The 23611-nt window shown below is 39.9% G+C and overlaps 1 protein-coding gene and 1 pseudogene across 8 annotated transcripts in view; one reads left to right on the plus strand and one right to left on the minus strand.

The window, feature by feature from the left end:
• Positions 1–23611, minus strand: part of C6H2orf76 (chromosome 6 C2orf76 homolog) — a 109024-nt gene that overhangs the window by 24449 nt on the left and 60964 nt on the right. For 7 of the 8 annotated variants that reach the window (XR_010322340.1, XM_064287286.1, XM_023556074.2 and 4 more), the window contains exons 3-4: positions 15337–15387; positions 5897–5934 (exon numbers count right to left, since the gene is read on the minus strand). Coding sequence is in view for 7 of the 8 variants with exons in the window: in XM_064287286.1 (XP_064143356.1) it covers positions 5897–5934; positions 15337–15387 (89 nt within the window). In the remaining variant the exon portion in view is untranslated. The remainder of the gene's footprint in view (positions 1–5896; positions 5935–15336; positions 15388–23611) is intronic. The other variant, XM_064287287.1, reaches the window with a different exon arrangement.
• LOC104846504 (uncharacterized) lies at positions 7720–10172 on the plus strand (annotated as a pseudogene).

The raw sequence follows: 23611 nt of genomic DNA on the forward strand, positions 1-23611 counted from the left end.
GGCCACAAAGCAAACCTTAACAGAATCCAAAACATCAAAATATTACAAAGCACCTTCTCTGACCATAAAGCCATGAAAGTAGAGTTCAATAAAAGAAAAATCAAGGAAAAAAATTCAAATACATGGAAACTGAAAAACACCTTCCTCAAAAACTACTAGGTTATAGAAGAAATTAACAATGGAATAAAGAAATTTACAGAATCAAATGAGAATGAAAACATATCCTATCAGAACCTCTGGGACACAGCAAAAGCAGTGCTCAGAGATCAATTTATACCAATAAATGCACATATCCAGAAAGAAGAGAGGACTAAAATCAAACATTAACCCTACAACTTGAACAAATAGAGAGTAGCAAAAGAAGCCCTCGGGCACCAGAAGAAAGCAGATAATAAATATTAGAGCAGAATTAAATGAAAGAGAATAGAAAAACAACTGAAAGAGTTAACAAGACTAAAAACTGGCTCTTTGAAAAGATCAACAACATTGATAAACCATTGGCTGAACTGTCAAAAAGAAAAACAGGAGAGGAAGCAAATAACCTGAATAAGAAATGAAATGGGTGATATCACAACAGACCCAACTGAAATTAAAAGAATCAAAACAGGATACTGTGAAAAATTGTACTCCAACAAATTTGAAAGCCTAGAGGAAATGAACAAATTTCTAGAAACACACTACCTATCTAAACTAACACAAAAAGAGGTAGAACAACTAGATAAACCTATAACAAAAGAAGAGACTGGAAGGGTAATTAACACCCACCCCCCCCAAAAAAAAGACCTGTCCCTAATGGCTTCACTGGAGACTTCTACCAAACTTTCAGAGAAGAGTTACCACCACCACTATTAAAGGTACTTTAGAGCATAGAAAAGAATGGAATACTCCCAAACTTATTCTATGAAGCCAGCATAGTCCTGACACCAAAGCCAGGTAAAGACAACACAAAAAAGAAAATTACATATCAATATCCCTCATGAACATAGACAGAAAAATCCTCAACAAAATTCTAACCAATAGAATTCAATGACATATCAAAAAAATAATTCACCATGACCAAGGGCGATTCATACCAGTTACGCAGCAATGGTTCAACATTAGAAAAACAATGTAATCCATCACATAAATAAAACAAAAGACAAGAACCACATGATCTTATCAATTGATGCAGAAAAGGCATTTGACAAAGTCCAACGCCCATTCATGATAAAACTCTCAGCAAAACAGGAACAGAATGGAAATTCCTCAACATAATAAGGGGCATTTATATAAAGCCAACAGCCAACATCATCCTAAATGAAAAGAGTCTGAAAGCATTCCCCTTGAATCAGACAAGGATTCCCTTTATCGCCACTCTTATTCAACACTGTGCTGGAGGTTCTAGCCACAGCAATTAGGCAAGAAAAAGACATAAAGGGCATCCAGATTGGTAAGGAAGAAGTAAAAGTATCCCTATTTGCAGATGATATGATCTTATACACAGAAAACCCCGAAGAATCCAGAAGAAAACTACTGGAACTAATAGAAGAATTCAGCAGAGTATCAGGATACAAGATAAACACACAAAAGTCAGTTGAACTCCTCTATGCCAAAAAACGGAATTTCAAAGAGGAAATCACCAAATCAACATCATTTACAACAGCCACCAAGGAAATAAAATACTTAGAAAAATATATAACCAGAGACATAAAAGACCTATACAAAGAAAACTAGAAGACACTACTGCAAGAAACCAAAGGAGACCTACATACCATACGATCCAGCAATCCCACTCCTAGGAATATATCCCAGAGAAATCAGAGTCATCACACGGACAAACATATGCACACCCATGTTCACTGCAGCATCGTTTATGATAGCAAAAAGATGGAAACAACCTAGATGCCCATCAACAGATGAATGTGTAAACAAACTGTGGTACATACATACCATGGAGTATTACTCAACAATAAATAACAATGATGAATCTGTGAAGCATCTCACAACGTAGATGAATCTGGAGGACATTATGCTGAGTGAAATAAGTCAATCACAGAAGGACAAGCTCCTAAAAATCAAACACTTACGCTCATCTACAGACTTCATTAGAAGAATAAAAAGACAACCTACAGACTGGTAAAAATTTTTGGCTATGACATATCCAATCAGAGTCTAATCTCTAAAATCTACAAGATACTGCAAATCCTCAATGACAGAAAGACAACCCAATTAAAAAATGGGCAAAGGATATGAACAGGCACTTCACCAAAGAAGACATTCAGGCGGCTACCAGATGCATGGGGAAATGCTCACAATCATTGGCTATTAGAGAAATGCAAATCAAAACTACAATGAGATACCATCTCACTCCAAGAAGACTAGCATTAATCCAAAAAACACAAAATAATAAATGTTGGAGAGGCTGTGGAGAGACTGGAACACTTTTACACTGATAGTGGGAATGTAGAATAGTACAACCACTTTAGCAATTGATTTGATGCTTCCTTAAAAAGCTAGAAACATTGAGTACCATACAATCCAGCAATCCCACTCCTTGGAATATATCCTAGAGAAAGAAGAGCTTTCACACAAATAGATATATGCACACCCATGTCCACTGCACACTGTTCATAATAGCAAAAAATGGAAACAACCTAGGTGCCCGTCAGTGGACAAATGGATAAACATATTATGGTATATTCAAACAGTAGAACACTACAGAACAATAAAGAACAATGATAAATCTTAGAAACATCTCACAAAATGGATGAATCTGGAAGGTATTATGCTGAGTGAAATTAGTCGCAAATGGACAAATATTGTATGAGACCACTATTACAAGAACTCAAGAAAAGGTTTAAACACAGAAGAAAGCATTCTTTGATGCTTATGGGGGTGGGGAGAGGGGGATTCACTAATTAGACAGTAGACAAGAATTATCTTAGGTGAAGGGAAGGACAACACACAATACAGGGGAAGTCAGCACAACTGGACCAAAAGCTAAGGAGTTTCCTGATCATAACCAAACACTTCGAGGGACAGAGTAGCGGCGAGGGGCGGTGTCTGGGGACAATGGTTTAAAGGGACATCTAGGTCAAGTGGCATAACAAAGTTTATTAAGAAAATGTACTACATCCCACTTTGGTGATAGAGTCTGGGGTCTTAAAAGCTTGCAAGTGGCCTTATAAGATTCATCAGTTGGTCCCAACACACCTGGAGGAAAGGAGCATGAAGAACACCAGACTCAAGGAAAACATTAGCCCAAGAAACAAAACGGCCACGTAACCAGAGACTCCATCAGCCTGAGATCAAAAGAAGTAGATGGTGCCCAGCTTTCACCAATGACTGCCCTGACAGGGAACACAATAGAGAGTCCTTGATGGAGCAGGAGAAAAGTGCAGTGCAGAACGCAAATTCTAGTAAAAAGACCAGACTTAATGGCCTGACTGAGACTAGAGGAGCCCCAGAAGACATGCCCTCCCCAGACTCTCTGTTAATCCAGAACTAAAACCATTCCCAAAGCCCACTCTTCAGATAAAGATTAGACTGCAGTATAAAACATAAAATAATACTCATGAAGAGTGTGCTTTGTGCTTTGAGACTAAATGGGAAGCTCCTGTCCAGAGGTGGGATGAGAAAGCAGAAAGGGATACAAGGTGGTTGAACAGACAGGGGAAACCCGGGGTGGAAAGGGGGAGTGTGCTGTCACATTATAGGGATTGCAACTAGAAAAAACTAGAGTCCCATAATAATACGTGTATAAATTTTTGTATGAGAAACTAACTTGAGCTGTAAACTTCCACCTAAAGCACAATAAAAAAAAAAATTTTTTTTTTAAAGTCACAGTCCTTGAATTGGCAAAAGTTGTGTGATATATTTACAGCAAAACAAACAAACAAAAAGAGTAGTTGCTGTGGCTGCTTATGTATACCCAAACACCTTATGGGTTTTGGTTTCTTGGTTTGGAGGTTTAGGGTCATGGTTTCACGGCCCATTCCAGTTAATTCGCCTAATATTGTGTTTAGTGCTTTTTTTCTCCTCATTCAGTGCATAGTGCCTAGGGTCTTAAAAGTTTGCAAGCAGCCATCCAAGGTATAACAATTGGTCTCTATTCGCCTAGAGCAACAGAGGAAGGAGAGTCAGGAATAAGTGGAAGACATGCAATGTGTGGCTAATTGCCTCCATGAACAACTACTTCCTTTGCCATGAGACAGAAAGAATTGGATGGTGCCCGGCTACCATTACTGAACATTTTGATCAAAGATTCTATAGAAGAATTCTAATCAAAAAGGGGGAAATGTGCAACAGAATTTCAAATTATCATAGAAACCAGAATTTCTGGAGCCATGGAGGCTGGATGAACCCCTGAAACTACTGCCCTGAGATAATCTTCAAACTTTAAATCAAAAATAACCCCCGAAGTCTTCTTAAAGCCAAAGAGAAGTTTATCTTAACTAGTAAAGAATGTCTGCCTTAAGCATTGTGCTCTTTTAACGTCTATCTATATGGGATCAAGTGGACAACAGCAACTCTAGAGATTAGATAGAAACCTTAGAGGGCAGTGAGTTTATGAGAACAGGGGAGGAACAACTCAGAAAAGGAGGGTGAGAAGGGTTGCACACCTTTAAGAATGCAATCAATGTCACTGAATTGTCATGTAGAAATTGTGGAATTGGCATATGCTACCCTGGTGGCATAGTGGTTAAGTGCTACGGCTGTTAACCGAGAGGTTGGCAGTTGGAATCCGCCAGGTGTTCCTTGGAAACTCTACGGGGCAGTTCTACTCTGTCCTGTAGGGTCGCTATGAGTCGGAATCGACTCGACAGCACTGGGTTTGGTTTTGGTTTCGGTTCTGCTGTGTATATTCTCAACAATGACAAAAAACAGAATAAATTATTGTCATGGATTGAATTGTGTCCCCCCAAAATATGTGTATCAATGTGGCTAGGCCATGATTCCCAGTATTGTGTGATTGTCTACCATTTTGTCATCTGATGTGATTTTCCTATGTCTTATAAATCCTATCTCTATGATGTTGATGAGGTGGGATTAGCAGCAGTTCTATTAATGAGGCGGGACTTAATCTACAAGATTAGATTGTGTCTTGAGCCAATCTGCTTTGAGATATAAGAGAGAGAATCGAACAGAGAGACATGGGGACTTCATACCACCAAGAAAGAAGCACAGGGAGCATAGCGTGTCCTTTGGACCTGGGGTCCTTGCACTGAGGAGCTCCTCGACCAGGGAAGACTGATAAAAAGTACCTTCCTCCAGAGCCGGAAGAGAAAGCCTTTCCCTGGAGCTGATGCCCTGAATTTGGACTTGTGGCCTAGTAAACTGTGAGAGAATAAATTTCTCTTCTACAAAACCATCCACTTGTGGTATTTCTGTTACACCAACACTAGATGACTAAGACAACTGTGAAGGGAGAAAAAAAAAAAAAGGCATAGCCCTAGGTCTAGTCTCACAAGGAATCCAGCAGCACACAGCAAGATTCAAGTCAGAACAAGCATATTATTTTTTATCTGCTTCTGTCCTTTTTCTCACACAGGATGAGGACAACCAAATAGACTGAGTGGACATTAATAAACACTTCCTTTATATGTAAGCTTACATTTTCTACAGCAGGTTTTATGTTTATTTTATGTTAAATATTTCCTTGATATGTAACATATTGCACGCATTTAAAAAATCATAAAGCTTTTTTTAAAAGAATCTACTATTAATACAGAATGACTTAGTTTTTTTTTCTTCAGTGGAAAACTAAAGTTGTAAAAAGGGCACCTGCAAAATTAAAAAAAAAAAATGCTGTCATATCAGAAAACATTTTAGACATATATGTATTCATTCACTTATTCACAAATTCAACCAGCTTGATTACTTGCCACGTGTCAAATAAAGTGCATATTAAACGTACCTTTGATTTGTGGGCTTGATGAATTATCTTCAGTTTATCTGAAAAGGAAAAACAAGTTGTCTTTTTACAGTTATTCTGAAGCTTCATTTCAAATCCTTACGTGAATTTTTTCGTCTTTTTTTGGTGGGGAGGGGAGGCTATAAAATTGAGAAATTTGCATCCTTGCCTAGAATACAGTAAAAGAAAAATTACTTTTGCAAAACATTAAAATTAAAGATCACAGTACAAAGGTATTTTAAAGCCTTCGACTTTGACACACTCACAACTGCCATAATCTTAAATCAATTGAGCACATTTTCCCTTTGAATAGAAGCCAAGCGAACCATATTACTCTATTTGGGGTTTTTTTTTTTTGGAGGGGGGGTCACTAAAGGCCAGGATTAGCAAATAACAAAAAATGCTTGTCTTAATACGGACATTAACAAAAGCAGTTTTAAAAAATCTGCTAACCACTCAGAATAGATACAGTGACAGGAAGCCAAATGATCATTCTAAAACAGGTTTACCACTCTTGGAATTCAAACACTATCAGGGGCCATTGGTGATCTGGGTAAAAAAGTGGTAATGCCCAAATACCAGTATCTACCTCCTGGTTTTCACATGTTACAGACTCACAAAATCTAATCTGCTTTATTCAATCCCTCCTTCGTTCCTTAATCTGTTTATCACGAAGTCAGGCTACATTGTGCTTTTCCGGTAAGTAATTTCTCCACACTTGTGAAAAACTGTAACTCTGCAACAGTGGGTGTTTAATTATATAACAAAGCATTCAACAGGCTTCAATTCAGAAAGTTTCCATATCTTCACTCAATCTTATTTAACCATTTAACTAACATATTTTGATTACAATGTCTTTAGCATTATATCTGAATAAAATCTTAAACCAAAATTCATTTTTATTAATCACGCTGTAGCAGGAATTCGAACAGTGATATGCGATGAAAGGGTCTATTTAGAAAACTGATCTTGATTTAACCAATTTCAAACAAGACTGAAGAACAGAGTACTTAACCAGTTAAGAAACAGCACTCAGAGATATTCATTATTTTAAATTGTCAACTTTCAATTATCTACTGCAATTTGTATTACAAGGTCAGCATAATCCTAAAACTATAACTCTGTATCCTTAAGAAATAAAGATAAATCAAACCTAAGTAAAATATGTATATCAGGAATGATGTAAATATACCATAATCGCTAAAAAGTAAGCTTACAATATATGCAAGAGAGTAAACAAATATGACTTTTGGATTACCTATTATTCTGAATTACCTATTACACTTTTTCTTACTAGAAATATATATCAACTTATCATTCGAGCCAAGTTAGAGAAGCCAAGAGCAATTTTTTAATAAAAAGTTTAAATCTGTTAGAATTAACCTGTAAAACTGTAGTTTGGCCTTACTAAATATGAATCATGTTTTGTATATTTTGCTAATGAGCCTTTAAATTGGAAATGAAACATCTTTGCTCTAATATGTTCTCCAATAACACAATAAGAAGGCCACATTTTTTTTAGCAGAAAAAAAAAAGTCTGTGAACAGAAATTTTCAGCAGGCTTTTCCTTCCAACAGCAATCAGTGAGATCTGGGAAGAGGGTAAGAAAAAAGAAATGACGAGCTAACGAAAGATGTTGTATTACTGTTCCTTCTTGTTTTGAATAATTTCCTTCACTGGTTCTTATTTAAAAAAAAAAAAAAAACTTCATAATGAACAGAAACAACATTTGTTGGTATCGTTTCCTCAGAGCAAATTTCTTGAGGAAACCACCCTCATAAAAATAAAAACAACAGTCCATCACTAGATGGACAGATAAACAAAGTATGGTACATACACACAACGGAACAGTATGCAACGATAAAGCATAATGAGGAATCTATGAAAGATCTCACAACATGGATGAATCTGGAGGGCATCACGCTGAGAGAAATAAGTCAATCACAAAAGGATGAATACTGTACAAGACCACCATTATAAAATCCCAAGAAAAGGTTTACACACAGAAAAACACAAACTTTGGCCTGTGGAGGTGGCTAGCCAGAGACAGGCATTGGAATCTGTTCATGCATTTTAATTAAGACTTAAGTAGACCAGGCATGTAGAGCTGCTGAGGAATCTGTCAACATTTACTGTGAGACAAGGGGCAACAGGAGGCGGGCACTAACCAGGCTAGATGTGGACAAGGCCACTTTAATATAGAATGGGAATGTTGCCACTGGGCTGGATACCCTCATTTTTTTGAAATGTAGCCTTCTAGTGAGTTCCAGATCAATCTGTTAGATTGCCAACCAGCTCATGAGCAAGCTACCCTGTCCCAGACCACAGTTCCTGTTGTGACCAGTACGGGAAGTGTGATGGGGACAAACAGCACTGCTTCAGCCCCAGCTTCCTGCTGACTGCTCAGTCTGCTCCTAACAATACCATGTGGAAGGCTGCAAGTGACTGCTTCCGTTTTCAGGACTGGGCTACGAGTGAGAGGGGGCGAAGGTCCATTCTCCCTCAGTCCCTTAATTCCAGCAACAGAAATTTATGTGAATTAATTCATTTCATTCTAGAAGTACTACAAGCTAAAAAAAAGTATGTGCTAAAACTAGACTTCTTCAACATTGTTTTGATTCCTGGCAACACCTTTTCTAGCAGCTGCCAGTTTGGAATGCTGCCCGTAAGAGCGTTAATGCTAGTTTCTTACATGCCTTACATAGAGAATGCCACTACTGACATTCTGATAGCAATATTAACAAATGGTCTCTCTACTAACATTCACTGTGAATTCAGCCCATTGCAAAAACGAAATCCTTTCATAATACTATCTGTGGGTTATCAGCACAATATAGCTCTCTGGGAGGAAGTGGGGTTTTTCGCTTATTAGCTTGATTTTGTAGTAAAATATACACTTATTTCAGAAAACGCTGGGAATGCAGTTTTAATATACGGCTTTTTTATATCAGCTCCACAAAAACATCACTGATTTACATTTTGCATAACTACTCTGACATGCTGGAATTGCATGTAGAGATGTTCAATAGTCTTTTAAACATGTTAAATAATGTGTTTTACGTTGGCTTTTTTTTTTTTTATGAAATGAATTACTAGACTAGACAGATACATAATGTTCTCAGTTGATACCTGAGTACTGGGTACATTTGGTGGCGTAAAAGCAAAGCTTCTTAGGAATATTTTTCTCGACAGCTCCAGGAGTCCTGGGGACACAGTGGTTAAAAGGTCGACTGCTAACCAAAAGGTCAGCAGTTCGAATCCACCAGCTGCTCCTTAGAAACCCTATGGGGCAGTTCTTTTCTGTCCTATAGGGTTGCTATGAGTCAGAATTGACTTGAAGGCAATGGGCTTGGTTTTGGTTTGGTTTTCCAGGCCTGTAACTTTGGGTGATGAGTGGCAGCAGGCCTAAAAGCTTTAATGTGAGAACACCAAACCCACTGCCGTCGAGTCAATTCTGACTCACAGCGACCCTATAGGACAGAGTAGAACTGCTCCATAGAGTTTCCAAGGAGTGCCTGGTGGATTCAAACTCCTGACTTTTTGGTTAGTAGCCATAGCTCTTAACCACTGCACCACCAGGGTTTCCAATGTGAGAATGAAGAATTAGAAATGTCAAGATCTAAGGTTAGAGGCAAAACGAAGGAGGGATGGCCACATGCTAAATTTTGGGTACTTGTTTTCTACCTGTTGAAAATGTGTTAAGTCTCATTTTTAGGATTTAAATCACTAAGGTAATCGGTATCCTTGCCAAATGGTCATGAGTGTCACACAGGTTCTAAACATGATTTTTTACAGTTTTTCAGTTTACCTCATACTTGTCACCAATACAGGTCTCAATTTATTCAAGAACTTAGGAGGGTAAAATGTCAGCAATAAACCTAATCCTGGCAGCTGGAGTCAACAGGAAAGGTGGAAACAAAGCCATTGCCTTGGTAATGGGACACATCTCTTCCATGTGAACGTCAGGCCAAGACTCTACTACGTATTAACGCCCCACAAGGTAAGTGATCTTACCCCTGCATTTCACACTGTCAACTGCATCATTTTTGGATTATTTGAAATTGAAAGTTTTTTTTATGATTTATTCTTCCATATGGCACTAAACAATAAGATCTGTTTTAAAATATTCTGTTTCTGTTATGTAGCTAACTCTGACTTTTTTAAGCGAAAATGAAGAACATTAGATATTTATAAACCCACAAACTTCAAAACAACAAATTGATTAATTTGATGTTTCAACTTCTAAAGAGAAAGAAAACTAGCTTTGGTTTCTGTTTAAACTTTAAATGTCTTTTCCATTTTTTTAATTTTTTAAAAAATGTTTTTGAGCCGTGTGTGCCAGTTTTGTTTCTACATTGCAACTCAAAATTAATGTTTCTCCTCACTTAATTTTAAAACCTGTGATTCGTTTGCCTCAGACCGCACACTACATTTCTGCTCCATTAATAAAATGAGGGGCTGGGGCTGAAGGTTAGAGATTATCCATGCCTTCTTACACGTTACTTTCTGCTCAAAATGAGCTTAGTATTTGAACCTGGCTTTTTACAACCACAGCTTTAGCGACAACTTAAATGCCCAAACACTACCCGTCCCGTGAAGGAGAACAGTCTCAAACAGCAACTGCATATAACTAGCCATAACTGAAATGAACCAACAGTGTCACTTTTAAGACTTGCATATGAATGCTTCTTCCCAATTCTGTATAACTTCGGTTGGCAGGAACTGTTCTTATGTGGACTCTACTGTATTTTTAACACACTCGTATTTTTGTAACTTGAAAAAAGAAAAGAAAATGTGTCTTCTAACAAGTTTAAAACAAACAAACTTTGATGGTTTCAAGGGAGTAGAGGGATGGGGAGGGGATATCACTAACTAGATAGTAGACGAGTGTCACTTTAGTGAAGGGAAAGAACACACAATATAAGGGAAGGCAGAACAAATTGACCACAGCAAAGTCAGAGAAGCCCCCTAAACCCACTGCCGTCGAGTCGATTCTGACTCTTAGCAACCCTATAGGACAGTAGAACTGCCCCATAGTTTCCAAGGAGCACCTGGCGGATTTGAACTGCCAGCCTCTTGGTTAGCAGCCGTGGCACTTAACCACTACACTACCAGGAGAGAAGCCCCCTAGACACAACCAAACACATTGAGAGGCCGGGTAACTGGGACCAAGGGCAGGGGACCATGGTCTCAGGGGACATCTAGGTCAACTGGTGTAACATAGTTCATAAAGAAAATGTTCTGCATCCTACTTTGGGGAATAGTGTCTGGGCTCTTAAAAGCTTGTGAGCAGCCATCTAAGATACATCTACTGATGCCACCCCGTCTGGAACAAAGCACAATAAGGAAACCCAAAGACACAAGGAAGATATTAATCCAAAGGACTGATGGGCCACATGAACCACAGCCTCTGCCGGTCTGAGCCCAAAGAACGACCAGCTACTCTGACAGGGATTACAATAGAGAGTCCCCGACAGGGAGAGAAATGTGGCACAATATTCAAATTCACAAAAAAGACCAGACTTACTGGTCTGACAGAGACTGGAGGAACCCCTGAGACTGTGGCCCCCAGATACTCTTCTAACTCAGAACTGAAGCCACTCTAGAAGTCCACCTTTCAGCCAAAGATTAGATAGGCCTACAAAACAAACAATAAAATACATGAGGAACATGATTCCCAGTGCAATCAAGTATATGAGACCAAGCGGGTAACTCTTCCCCAAAAGCAAAGATGAAAAGGCAAGAAGGGACAGGAAAACTGTACAAATGGACACGGAGAACCCAGGGTGGAAAGGGGGAGAGTGCTGACACATTGTGGGGATTGCAACCAACGTCACAAAATAATTTGTGTATAAATTTTTTAATGAGAAACGAATTTGTGCTATAAAGTTTTACCTAAAACACAATAAAATCAAAAAAATAAAATAAAAAACAATATATGATACTTGTGGGACACTTAACATGCTTGCACAGGCAAAGTGTAATCTAATCTCACACAACCCTATGAAACACAGGGATTAGCAACTGTGCTTTGCAACCAACCAACATTTATTGCACACGTGTACCTCTAGACAGTAAGGATTTAAATGGGAGGCATGTCTCTTGTGCTTTCAGAACTCACAGTCTAGTCAGGGAAGCCAACAATCAGGAGTAGTAAATCAGTAACAGACGTATGCCACCATGAATAACTGCCGCCTCTGCCATGAGACCAGAAGAACTGGATGGTACCCGCTACCATTACTGGTTTGATCAAAGATTCTATAGAAGACTCCTGATCAAAAAGGGGAAAATGCAGAACGGAATTTCAAATTCTCATGCACTCCAGACTTTCTGCAGCAAAAATATCCCCTGAAGTCTTCCTAAAATCAAACAACTTACCACCAGTGACCACCCTGACAGGGAACACAAAAGAGAGCTCTTGATGGAGCAGGAGAAAAGCGCAGAGCAGAACTCAAATTCAAGTAAAAAGACCAGACTCAATGGTCTCACTGACACTGGGGGAACCCTCAAAGCCATGGCCCCCAGACCCTCTATTAACCCACAACTAAAACCATTCCTGAAGTCAATACTTCAGACAAAGATTAGACTGGACCGTATGACATAAAATAGTACTCGTGAAGAGTGTGCTTCTTAGTTCAAGCAGATACAAGAGACCAAATGTGCGGCTCCTGTCTGGAGGCGAGATGAGAAGGCAGGAAGGGGCAGGAGCTGGTTGAATGGACACGGGAAACCTGGGGTGGAAAGATGGAGTGTGCTGTCACATTATAGGGATTGCAACTAATGTCACATGACAATATGGGTATAAATTTTTATATGAGAAATTAACTTGAGCTGTGGACTTTTACCTAAAGCACAATTAAAAACAAAACAAACCACAGTTTAGGTTAACTAGTAAAGAGTGTCTGCCTTGAGCATTGTGCCCTTTTAAGATCTATCTATATGGCATCAAAGGGACAACATGGAAAGTTAGGGGGCTGTGAGTTTATGTTAATGGGGGAAGAACAACTCAGAAACGGAGGGTGAGAATGACTGCACACCTCGAAGAATATAATCAATGTTACTGAACTGGACACGTAGGAACAGTGGAATCAGTATATATTTTGCTGTATACATTCTCAATAACAAAATAAATAATTTTTTTTAAAACATAGATGTAGATGCCAAATAAATGGGAGGAGAAAAATCCCAGACTCTTGGTGGCCGAGAAAGATCCTGACCTTTACCAAGGAGAATAAGTGCAAACCTGAAATTTGACTCTATGTTCTTTCCACTCCGATCACCCAGTGCAATGGCCTGTTCCCACAGAGCATGTAGCAATACTAAACAAGGACAGATGAAAAAAGTAACAATTTGGCCTGTCTTGTTCAGTGCAAAGCAGCAGATAGTTAAAAAGCCAAACATAGACAAAGAGCCATTTGAAGTCTATCAAAACTCTAGTGGCTCTATAATTTCTTCACAGATAAATGTACTCATTTTATTTGAATTGTACAGAAATACTAGGACAAAATGGTGTTAAAGTGAAAGAATATAAAGGGTATATTTGATGCTTAACAAAAAACCAAACCAATGGCCACTGAGATGATTCCAACCCATGGCAACCCATGTGTGCAGAGTAGAGCTGCATGGCCACTGAGATGATGCCAACCCATGGCAACCCCGTGTGTGCAGAGTAGAGCTGCATGGCCACTGAGATGATGCCAACCCATGGCAACCCCGTGTGTGCAGAGTAGAGCTGCATGGCCACTGAGATGATGCCAACCCATGGCAACCCCGTGTGTGCAGAGTAGAGCTGCATGGCCACTGAGATGATGCCAACCCATGGCAACCCCGTGTGTGCAGAGTAGAGCTGCACTTTGTAGGTTTTCAGGTCTGTGACCTTTCCAAAGCAGATCGGCAGGCCATTCTTCGCAGGCACCTCTGAGTGGGTTCAAACTGCCAATCTTCCAGCCAGTAGTTGAGTGCTCAAATTTTTGTGCCACCTAGAGACTCAACTCAGCTATTCTGTTGCTTTCATTACCTAAACTTTATCTTTCGAACTAAGCTACATGGACACAAGTTTGTGTGTGTGTAACCTACACGGAGAGGAGCCCTGGTGGTGTAGTGGTTAAGAGCTCAGCTGCTCACCAAAAGGTCAGCAGTTTGAATCCAAGAACTTCTCCTTGGAAATTCTATGGGGCAGCTCTACTCTGTCCTATAGGGTCGCTATGAGTTGGAATCGACTCTACGGCAAAGGAAACCTACATGGAACATAGGTTGTATGTTACACACACATATACACCATGCAGAAATGGAAACTGTATGTAATCCTAATTTGAAATGGCATCTGTGGGTTGATTTAAGTTTAAAATTCTATTTTAAAGCATTATACTTAGAAAGCCATGAAAACCACAATTTAGCAGTTTCATATTTACCTTACATGCTTTTTACTCTTTTCTCTTATTCCATATTTAGTATGTAAATTCTTTAAGTCCAATAAATCAAACTACTTTCCGTTCAGTGCCTTCAGCTTCTGCTTGAGTATCCCCTGTGACCTCATGATTAGCTTGGATATTAAAATGCACACGCACGGTGAAGACTGTGATTTCAAAGTACTCTGGGTCATGAGTCGCTCTACCAAATGAGAGCAGAATTAAAAGCCAGTCCAAAAAAAGTGATTTAAAGTAATAAAATATTTATATTTTAAATGCCAGCACCAATGAACAGAAATATTTATTAGGTGCATCATAACTTTGAAGTGAACTTTCGAATTCAAAGTTTAGGATGTGTCAGGATGCCGCCGTTAGTTAACCATACCTTCTTTAGACTGAATGATGAAACCCCGTTCCATGCCTGCTCCTACTCTTTCAAATTGCCAATTACAACATATAAAACTAGCATACAAAATGATCAAGTTCTTGCCATTTAAAATGCTAAATCTCTTCTTTTAATTCTTAGTCTTTGTTTCTCCTTTTCTGATAATCTGGCAAAGAAACTTGTTTTACACATTTAAAAAAAAAAAATGGCTGGCTGCCATTGAGTCGATTCTGACTCATGGTGATCCCGTGTACAACAGAGTAGAGCTGTGCCCCATATTGTTTTCTAGGGCTGCTTTTTCAGATATAGATCGCCAGGCCTTTCTTCCAAAAAGCCTCTGGGTGAACTTGAACCACCAACCTTTCCGTTATTAGCCAAGCAGACTAACCATTTGTATCAGCCAAAGACTCCTCATTTTAGACATAGTTTTGCCAAATACATGATTCCTCACAAAATGCCACTTTCTTACACTATTCCAACTTACTTTAACAATATACTAGGATTACTATATTTCTAAGTAAACTTCCAAACTGGTTTTTATTTTCAGGTATAAAGTCACTTTTGAAATTCAAATTCCAATTCATATCAACATAAAACTAACGTAAAATTACATTAATATATGTTTTAAAAGAATAAGAAAAATTAGTTACCATATTTATAATTTCTGAATGGTGATGGCAGGCTGGTCCTTAAAGGGATATCTATAACAGAAACATTATTTTTATTATAAAATACACAAATACATACTCATAGTATATATATAGCTTTTTGGTTCTGCTCTCCTATACTGATGAACTAAATTACTTAAAAAAAAACTAACAGAACACAAAATGACACTATCATACCATCAAAATCCAAAGATCATCTAAGTCAATGGAACTGTTTATAAGACGTTGAGCTGTCACTAGCTGTGATCAGATGAACTAGGAATTCAATAACACTATTAAATACACTGGCATTTTATTAAATACAATAGCATCTATGTACTTTTGAAATATACTGTATACACATGTGAGATGTATTTATTTTGTATATACAGTGAAACCTGTGAGAGCCAAAACTACTTGATGGGACTATCTTGTTTTTCCGGGTTTTGCAAGTTTTCCACCTTTGGCAGGGTGCAGTCTACCACTTTTCTACCATTCTCTATTAGTGGAAAATATTTGAGTTTTTCTTCTCTCGTAGGTTTCCAACTTATACAGGTTCCAGCTTTCGCAGGTTTTACTGCAGTTAATGTTTGTTTAAGATATGAATTTAAGAACTCCTTGAGGGTCTTTGACCAGTAGTAGGAACCAATGATCTAGAACAACTTTAGTACTCTTACCTAAATTCAGATAACCTACAATATAACTCCTCTGAGTAATTACTCAGCTAAGAACAACAAAAACCAAAAGCAGAGTGAATATTCTTTTTAAAAATTTGGTATTTAAAAAATACCAAATACCAGTATTAGTTTTAACTAGTATCATCTGATGGTACAACCCCTACAGAGGACAACTGGTAATATATATCAAAATTACATATGCATATACCCTTCAATTCCACTTGGGGAAATTATCAATGTACTTCGCACATTTGTGTGTGTATAAAATTACATACATACAAGGATACTAAATGCAGCACCGTTAATAGCAAATGCTTAGAAAAATTCGAGTGTCCATCGATAGGGTACTTGTTAAATAAATTACAATACACCCAAACAATGAAAGACATTTTTTGTTAAGTATTTAAATAAATAAAAAAAAAAGAGTGGTGCTTTCTAAGGCTCTCCAATTACTAATATGGTAAGATCCTCAAGGATGTGTTAAGGGTAAAGAAAGCATAAGGCAGAATATTATTTTTAGCAAGCCACTTTTCGAGTAAAAAGGGGGAAAATAAGAATATATATTTGTATTTGATCGTACATATGTAAGGATACTCTGGGAATATACCAAAAAACAAATGACGGTGGTCACATGTGTGTCTCTGGGGAGGGAAGTTGAGGTGGGGGAACAGCGCCCTGGTCAGATAGGGAATAGGATTTGGAGGGGGAACTTTCACTATATTCCTTTTTACATTTTATTAAAGAAGACTAAAAACCCCACATAACTGAATTAGGAAATGTGTTTTTCATAAGTATATTTGCCTTTCAGAAGTCAAACACATACCAAATTAAAATATAACTTATTCATTTATGCCACAGCTTTTAGAATGTTTACTACTGAAATTCCAGGAACTGGGGAAGAAGCAGATACCAGGACAAGTCCCCACCCGGGAGACTACCTGCTCCAGTGGTGAATTCGCTGTAAAGGACGTTTAAAGTCAGAGCTATGGTCTTAGGAGAGTGGCTCTCCATCTACCCTCATGGTGCATCTCAATCACCCAGCCCGGAGCACGCGGATGGGGCCCCCTGCAGGCTGCTCCCAGGCACAGGTGTTTCAATACAAAAACCCCCAGAAATGACTCTTAGTCCTCCGAAGTCCCATGCCTAAAGAGGCCCAACAGATAACACTGAGTGATGCTGTCAAACAAGAGGGCGCCATGAGATCCAGGGAGCACCATCCCATTAAAAGGGGATTGCCATTCAGTTCGATTATGGTCCTACAAAGTGGGGCTCCGGCACGGCCACACCTAAACATTTAAATGGAAATGCTAAGAGTCTGGGGTTTTCTGGGAAACTGCCTGACTTTTACTACACTGTAGGTCAAAGGACACCTGTCTGGAGGAGGATTCGCGTCAAACACCAATGTGCAGCCTCTGGCTTGGGCTAACTCGAGCACACGTGCTTCATTTTTTCCGGCTTGCTTCTCACTCACCTGTGCATCTCGGGCCAAAGAAATACTAATTAAATCATTAGAAGAGACTTGTTATTCTTGTTGTTGTGTTGTATGCCATCAAGTTGATTCCAACTCGTAGTGATCCTACAGGACAGAGTAGAACCGCCCTATAGGGTTTCCAAGACTGTAATCTTTACAGGAGCAGATCTCCAGGTATTTCCTTCCATTTTCTCCCGCAGAGCAGATTGGTAGGTTTGAACTGCTGACATTGTGGTTAGCAGCTGAGCACTAAGCCATTGTGCTATCATTTAATTTACTGCCATTTATATGCCCTGAGACTGGAAACCCTGGTGGCGTAGCGGTTAAGTGCTACGGCTGCTAACCAAAAAGTCGGCAGTTCGAATCCACCAAGCGCTCCTTGGAAACTCTATGGGGCAGTTCTACTCTGTCTTATAGTGTCGCTATGAGTCGGAATCAACTTGACAGCAATGGTTTTGGTTTTGGTTTTTTTTAAGTTAGACAGTAAAATAACCTGAAGAAAGGGCTGAGATGGCAAAGAGACAGCCGCCAAGAAGCTGGTACCACTGGGAGTGCCTACAATGGAAGAAAGCAGGTCACGTGAACAGACGCTGAGCAGAGACAGAGGAGGGCACCTTTTCCTTCCTTCCTTCCTTCCTTTCCATCTCAGCTCAAGTCTCACCTCCACAGACAGGCCTCCCTAACAACCCTGCCTAAAGGTACTCTCCTCTGACAGTCTTACTTATTTCCTTCCTAACATTTTTTTACAACTATAGTTTTGTTTCTTTACAACTATAGTTTTGTTTCTTTACTTTTTTTTGTTTAGTCCCTAAACCAGCTGCTATCCAGCTGATTCCGACTCTTGGTGACCCCGCGTGTATCAGAGTGCAACCATGCTCCATGAATTTGCAATGGCTGATTTTTCAAAGGGAGACAACTGGGTCTTCTGAGGTGCATCTTGATAGACTTGAACCACCAACCTTTCAGTTAGCAGCAGAGTACATCAACTGTTTGCACTCCCCAAGCACTCCCTTTTTTCCCTACCAGTTCATAAATTCCTTGAGATTAAGACACTGGCCTGAAGACAGGCCAAACTTACAACAGTGCCCAGCACATAATAGGTTCTTAATACATACTTAATAATAGGTCCCATGAGGGCAAGGACAACAGCTTCTTTTCTTCATTGTGATGCTAATGCCTAAGATAGTGACTGGCATGTGGCAGGGGTTCAAAAATACTCATGAAGGGATAGACAGACATTAACCCTCCAACAGGCAGTAAAGAAAACTGAAACCCCAAGAAGCTCTCCTACTGTTTACTTAGAGAGCTAGGCCAAGAATCCATCCTGCCCGGCTCCCATTCTGCCGCACTGAGAAGGGCTCCAAGTGAAGCCTAGTTGTCTTCCCTGGTGACAGAGAGAAGATAGATCAGCCTATAAACACATTATGATGAGATAAATGCTTTAGTGGAGATACATATAAAACCGACTGAAGAGAGAGCAAAACAGAGGAAACAACTTCCTTAGGGAAGAGAACCACACTGAAGTGAGTGGGATACCTTTTTTATTTACAGCTTTATTAAGGTGTATCTGACATACAATAAACTGCACATATACAGAATCGGACATATGGCTGCACTTATGAAACCATCACCATATCAAGATAATGAACGCATTAATCATCCACAAACAAATTATGGATAACACTGAAAAGAATGGCAATTGTAGAACACTTAATTGTGCTCATGCAGAACCTGTACACAGATCAAGAGGCAGTCCTTCGAACAGAACAGAGGATACTACGTAATTTAAGGTCAAAAACAGTGAGCGTCAGGGTTGTATCTTTTCACCATACTTATTCAAACTCTACGCTGAGCAAAAAATCTGAGAACCTGGACTATATGAAGAAAAATGCAGCATCAGGATTGGAGGAAGACTCATTAACAACCTGCATTATGCAGATGACACAACCTTGCTTACTGAAAAGTGAAGAAGACTTGAAGCAATTACTAATGAAGATCAAAGACTACAGCCTTCAGTATGGATTGCACCTCAATATAAAGAAAACAAAAACCTTAACCACTGAACCAATAACCAACATCATGATAAATGGAAAAATAATGAAGTCGTCAAGGATTTCACTTTACTTGGCTCAACCATCAATGCTTACGGAAACAGCAGTCAAGAAATCAAACAATGTATTACACTGGACAAATCTCCTGCAAAAGACCTCTTCAAGATTTTAAAAAGCAAAGATATCACTTTGATGACTAAGGTGCACCTGACCAAAGCCATGGTATTTTCAATCACCTCAAATACACATGAAAGCTGGACAATGAATAAGGAAGACCGAAGCAGAACTGACACATTTGAATTATGGTGTTCGCAAAGAATATTGAATATGCCATGGACTGCCAAAAGAACAAACAAATCTTGGAGGAAGTATGGCCAGAATGCTCCTTAGAAGCCAAAATGGCAAGACTTCACCTCACACACTTCGGACGTGTTATTGGCAGGGACCAGTCCTTGGCGGACATGTTATTGGCAGGGACCAGCCCTTGGAGAAAGACATCATGCTAGGTAAAGTAGAGGGTCAGTGAAAAAGAGGGAGAGCCTCAATGAGATGGACTGACACGGCAGCTGCAACAATGGGCTCAAAATAGACCTGCCATTGTGAGAATGTCACAGGACTGGGCAGCGTTCCGCTGTGTTGTTCATAGGCTCACCATGCGTCCCAGCAGACTCGACAGCACCCAACAACGACAATCATCCACAGGTTTTCTCCTGCCCCTTTGTAATCTTCCTTCCCTACCTCTCTGAGGTCCCCCACCAAGCTAACACTGATCTGCTTTCTGTTGCTATAGTTTGCATTTTCTAGAAGTTTATACCCTTCTAGAAAATGATTTGATCTTAGTTATCTGGCCCTGCTGTTAACAGAAATACCACAAGTGGATGTCTTTAACAAACAGAAATTTATTCTATCACAGTTCAGGAGGCTAAATTAAGTCTGAATTAAGGGCACCATATCTAGGGGAAGGCTTTCTCTCGTTGTCAGCTCTGGGGGAAGGTCCTTGTCTCCTTTCAACATCTGTGGGCCTGGCGTCTCTTGGAGATCTCCATGTGTCTTGGCATCGATCCTCCCCTGGGTCTATGACGTTCTCAGAGAAGGGATCCCCGGTTCAAAGGACAAGCTCTGCTCTCAGCTCTTCTTTCTTGGTGGCATGAGATTCCTTCCTTTCTGCCAGCTTCTCTCTCCTTTTATCTCTTGTAAGATAAAAGGTGATATGTGCCACATCCAAGGGAAACTCCCCTCACATCTGATAAGGACTGTGAAGTGAGTAAGGGTGTCACATCCCAGCCTAATCTTCTTTAACATAACCTAATCTTGCCTCATTAACTACAGGGAGATATTAGGATTTACAACACAGAGGTCAATTACATCGGATCACAAAATGGAGGACAACCACACAATACTAGGAATCATGGCCTAGCCAAATTGACAGATTTTGGGGGAGACATAATTCCATCCATGACATTCTATCCTTTGGCCCCGCAAAATTCATGTTCTTGCCACATGTAAAACACTTTCACCCCATCATATCATCCCAAATCAACTCCAAGTCCAAATTCCATACTGGGACAAAATTTCTCTTCACCTGAGAACCTGTGAAATCTAGAATACAAGTTGTCTGCTTCTAAAGTACAATGATGGAACAGGCACAAGGTAGACATTTCCACTACAAATGGGAGAAATTGGGGGGAAGAAGAAACAATGGGCACCAAGCAATTAAAAAACTCAGCAGAAAATCTGCATTAGCTCTCAACGCTCGAAAATAATCCTCTGCTCTCTGAGACCATCTAGGCAACGGCCCTGCCCTTCAGACTCTGGGTATTGCTGACACCTTCTGGATTCTGGGTGGAGGCCCCTTGGTCCTGGGCTTCAGCTCCACCTTTCGGGGCCACTGGGAAGGCAACTCTGCTCCCTCAGCTTTGGGTGGCCCCATTCTTCTAGTCCAACTGAATGGCGACCCCACCCCCTCGGCCCTGGCAGCCCTGTTCTTCTGCCCCTGGGACATGGCAGCCCTGCCCCCTCAGCTTTGAGTGGTGGCCGCATCCCCACGGCACTCGTGAATGGCAGCCCCACACTCTAAAACCAAGTTGGTGAAGATCTGACTCTTTGAAACACAGGAGGCTATGGCTCCACCCTTTGAAACCCTAGAGGCCATGGCCCCACCCTTTCAGACCCCAGAGGTCGTGGCCCTATCATCTGAGACTGAGGCAGCTCTGCTTCCCATGCACTTTGTCTCTTCAGCTTCTGCTTCCTGATTCCTTGGCCTCCAGGGCTGAAGGCACTCAGCTCTCTCGCTCCGTGGATTGGCAGGCCTAGCTCCTGCACAGTCTTGCATCAGTCTCCTGGTTCTGCTGTCACTGTTTCTCTGCCATTGCTTCTCGCCCTCTGCTTCTGGTGTTACAGCTTTCCTCACTTCCTTCTGAGTCCTCACTGAAATTGCCTTTGATGTCCATAGTTCCACCAACAGTCTCTTCAAGGTAATCTAGGCTTTTACTATGAAGCCAAACCCTTTGCCATTGAGACAATTCTGACTCATAGCGACCCTACAGGACAGTAGAACTGCCCCATGGAGTTTCCAAGGAGTGGCTGGTGGATTTGAACTGCCAACCTTTTGGTTAGTAGCCGAATACTTAATCACCGTGCCACCAGGCCCCACTTTACACCTTAAAACTCATCCAGCCTCTACCCATTAGCCAATTCCAAAACCACTTCCACATTGTACATATTTGTTAGAGTGCACCCCACTCTTTCAATACCAAAGTCTGAATCCTCTCCCTCAGCATAATTATTTTGAGGTTCAATCATATTGTGTTTATCAACAATTTACCCCATTTTGTTGTTGAGCAATATTCCACTGTATGGATATACCACAACTTACCTATTCATCTGTTGATGGTGTATTAGTTTCCTACAGCTGCCATAATAAAGTACCACAAACTGAGTGGCTTAAACAATAGAAATTTATTCTTTCACAGTTCTGGAGTCTAGAAGTCTGAAATTAAGGTATAAGCAGGGCCATGGTCTCTCTGAAGGCTCTAGAGGAGGACCTTCCCTTGCCTCTTACCAGCTTCTGTTGGTTCCTAGCAATCCTTTGTGTTCCCAGACTTAGAGATACATCACTCCAATCTCTGCCTCCACCTTCACATGGCCATCTTCCCTCTGTCCCTCTGTATATCTCTTATGCTTTTTTTATAAGGACACCAGTCTTTACTGGATTAGAGCTCACCCTACTCAAGTATGACCTCATGTTAACTAATAACATCTTCAAAGACCCTATTTCAAAACAAGGTCATATTCATAGGTAACGGGGGTTAAGATTTCAACATATTCTTTGGGGGGACACAATTCAACGCCTAACAGATGAACAGTGGGTTGTTTCCAGTTTGGCACAATTACAAATAAAGCTATAAACATTCATATGTGGACTTGTACTTTCATTTTTCACAAGTAAATACCTAGAAGTAGAATGGCTGGATCATATGGTATGTTTCACTTTTTAAGAAACTACCAGTTCATCTACCAAAGTGGCTATACCTTTTTACATTCCCACTAGCAATACACAAGAATTCTAATTCTTCCACATCCTAGCCAAACCTTGACGTGGTCAGTCCTCTTAATTCTACTTTAATGGGTGTGTTGGCTATCTCCGAGTCCCTGGGAGGTGCAAGTGGTTCAAGTGTTTGACTGCTAACTAAAACGTCAGTGGTTCGAGTCCACCCACGGGCTCCTCAGGAGAAATGTCTAGGGATGTACTTCTGAAAAATCAGCCATTGAAAACCCTGTGGAGCACAGTTCTACAGTGACACACATGGAGTCGTCACGAGTTGGAGTTGACTCTGAGTGTGTTATCTCACTGTGGCCTTAATTTGCATTTCCCTAAAGACAAATGATGATGAGTATTATTTAATGTGTTTGTTTTCCATCCATGTATCTTTTTTGATGAAGTGCCTGTTCAAATTTTCTGTTGATTTTTTAACTGGGTTATAGGTCTTCTTATTATTCAGTTGTAAGAGTTTTCTAAAAATTATTATTGTAGATATTTTAACGACAATTCATTTTAAAATACAGAACTATTTAGATAA

This window comes from Loxodonta africana, chromosome 6, assembly GCF_030014295.1.
Source record: "Loxodonta africana isolate mLoxAfr1 chromosome 6, mLoxAfr1.hap2, whole genome shotgun sequence".
Classification (NCBI taxonomy): domain Eukaryota; kingdom Metazoa; phylum Chordata; class Mammalia; order Proboscidea; family Elephantidae; genus Loxodonta; species Loxodonta africana.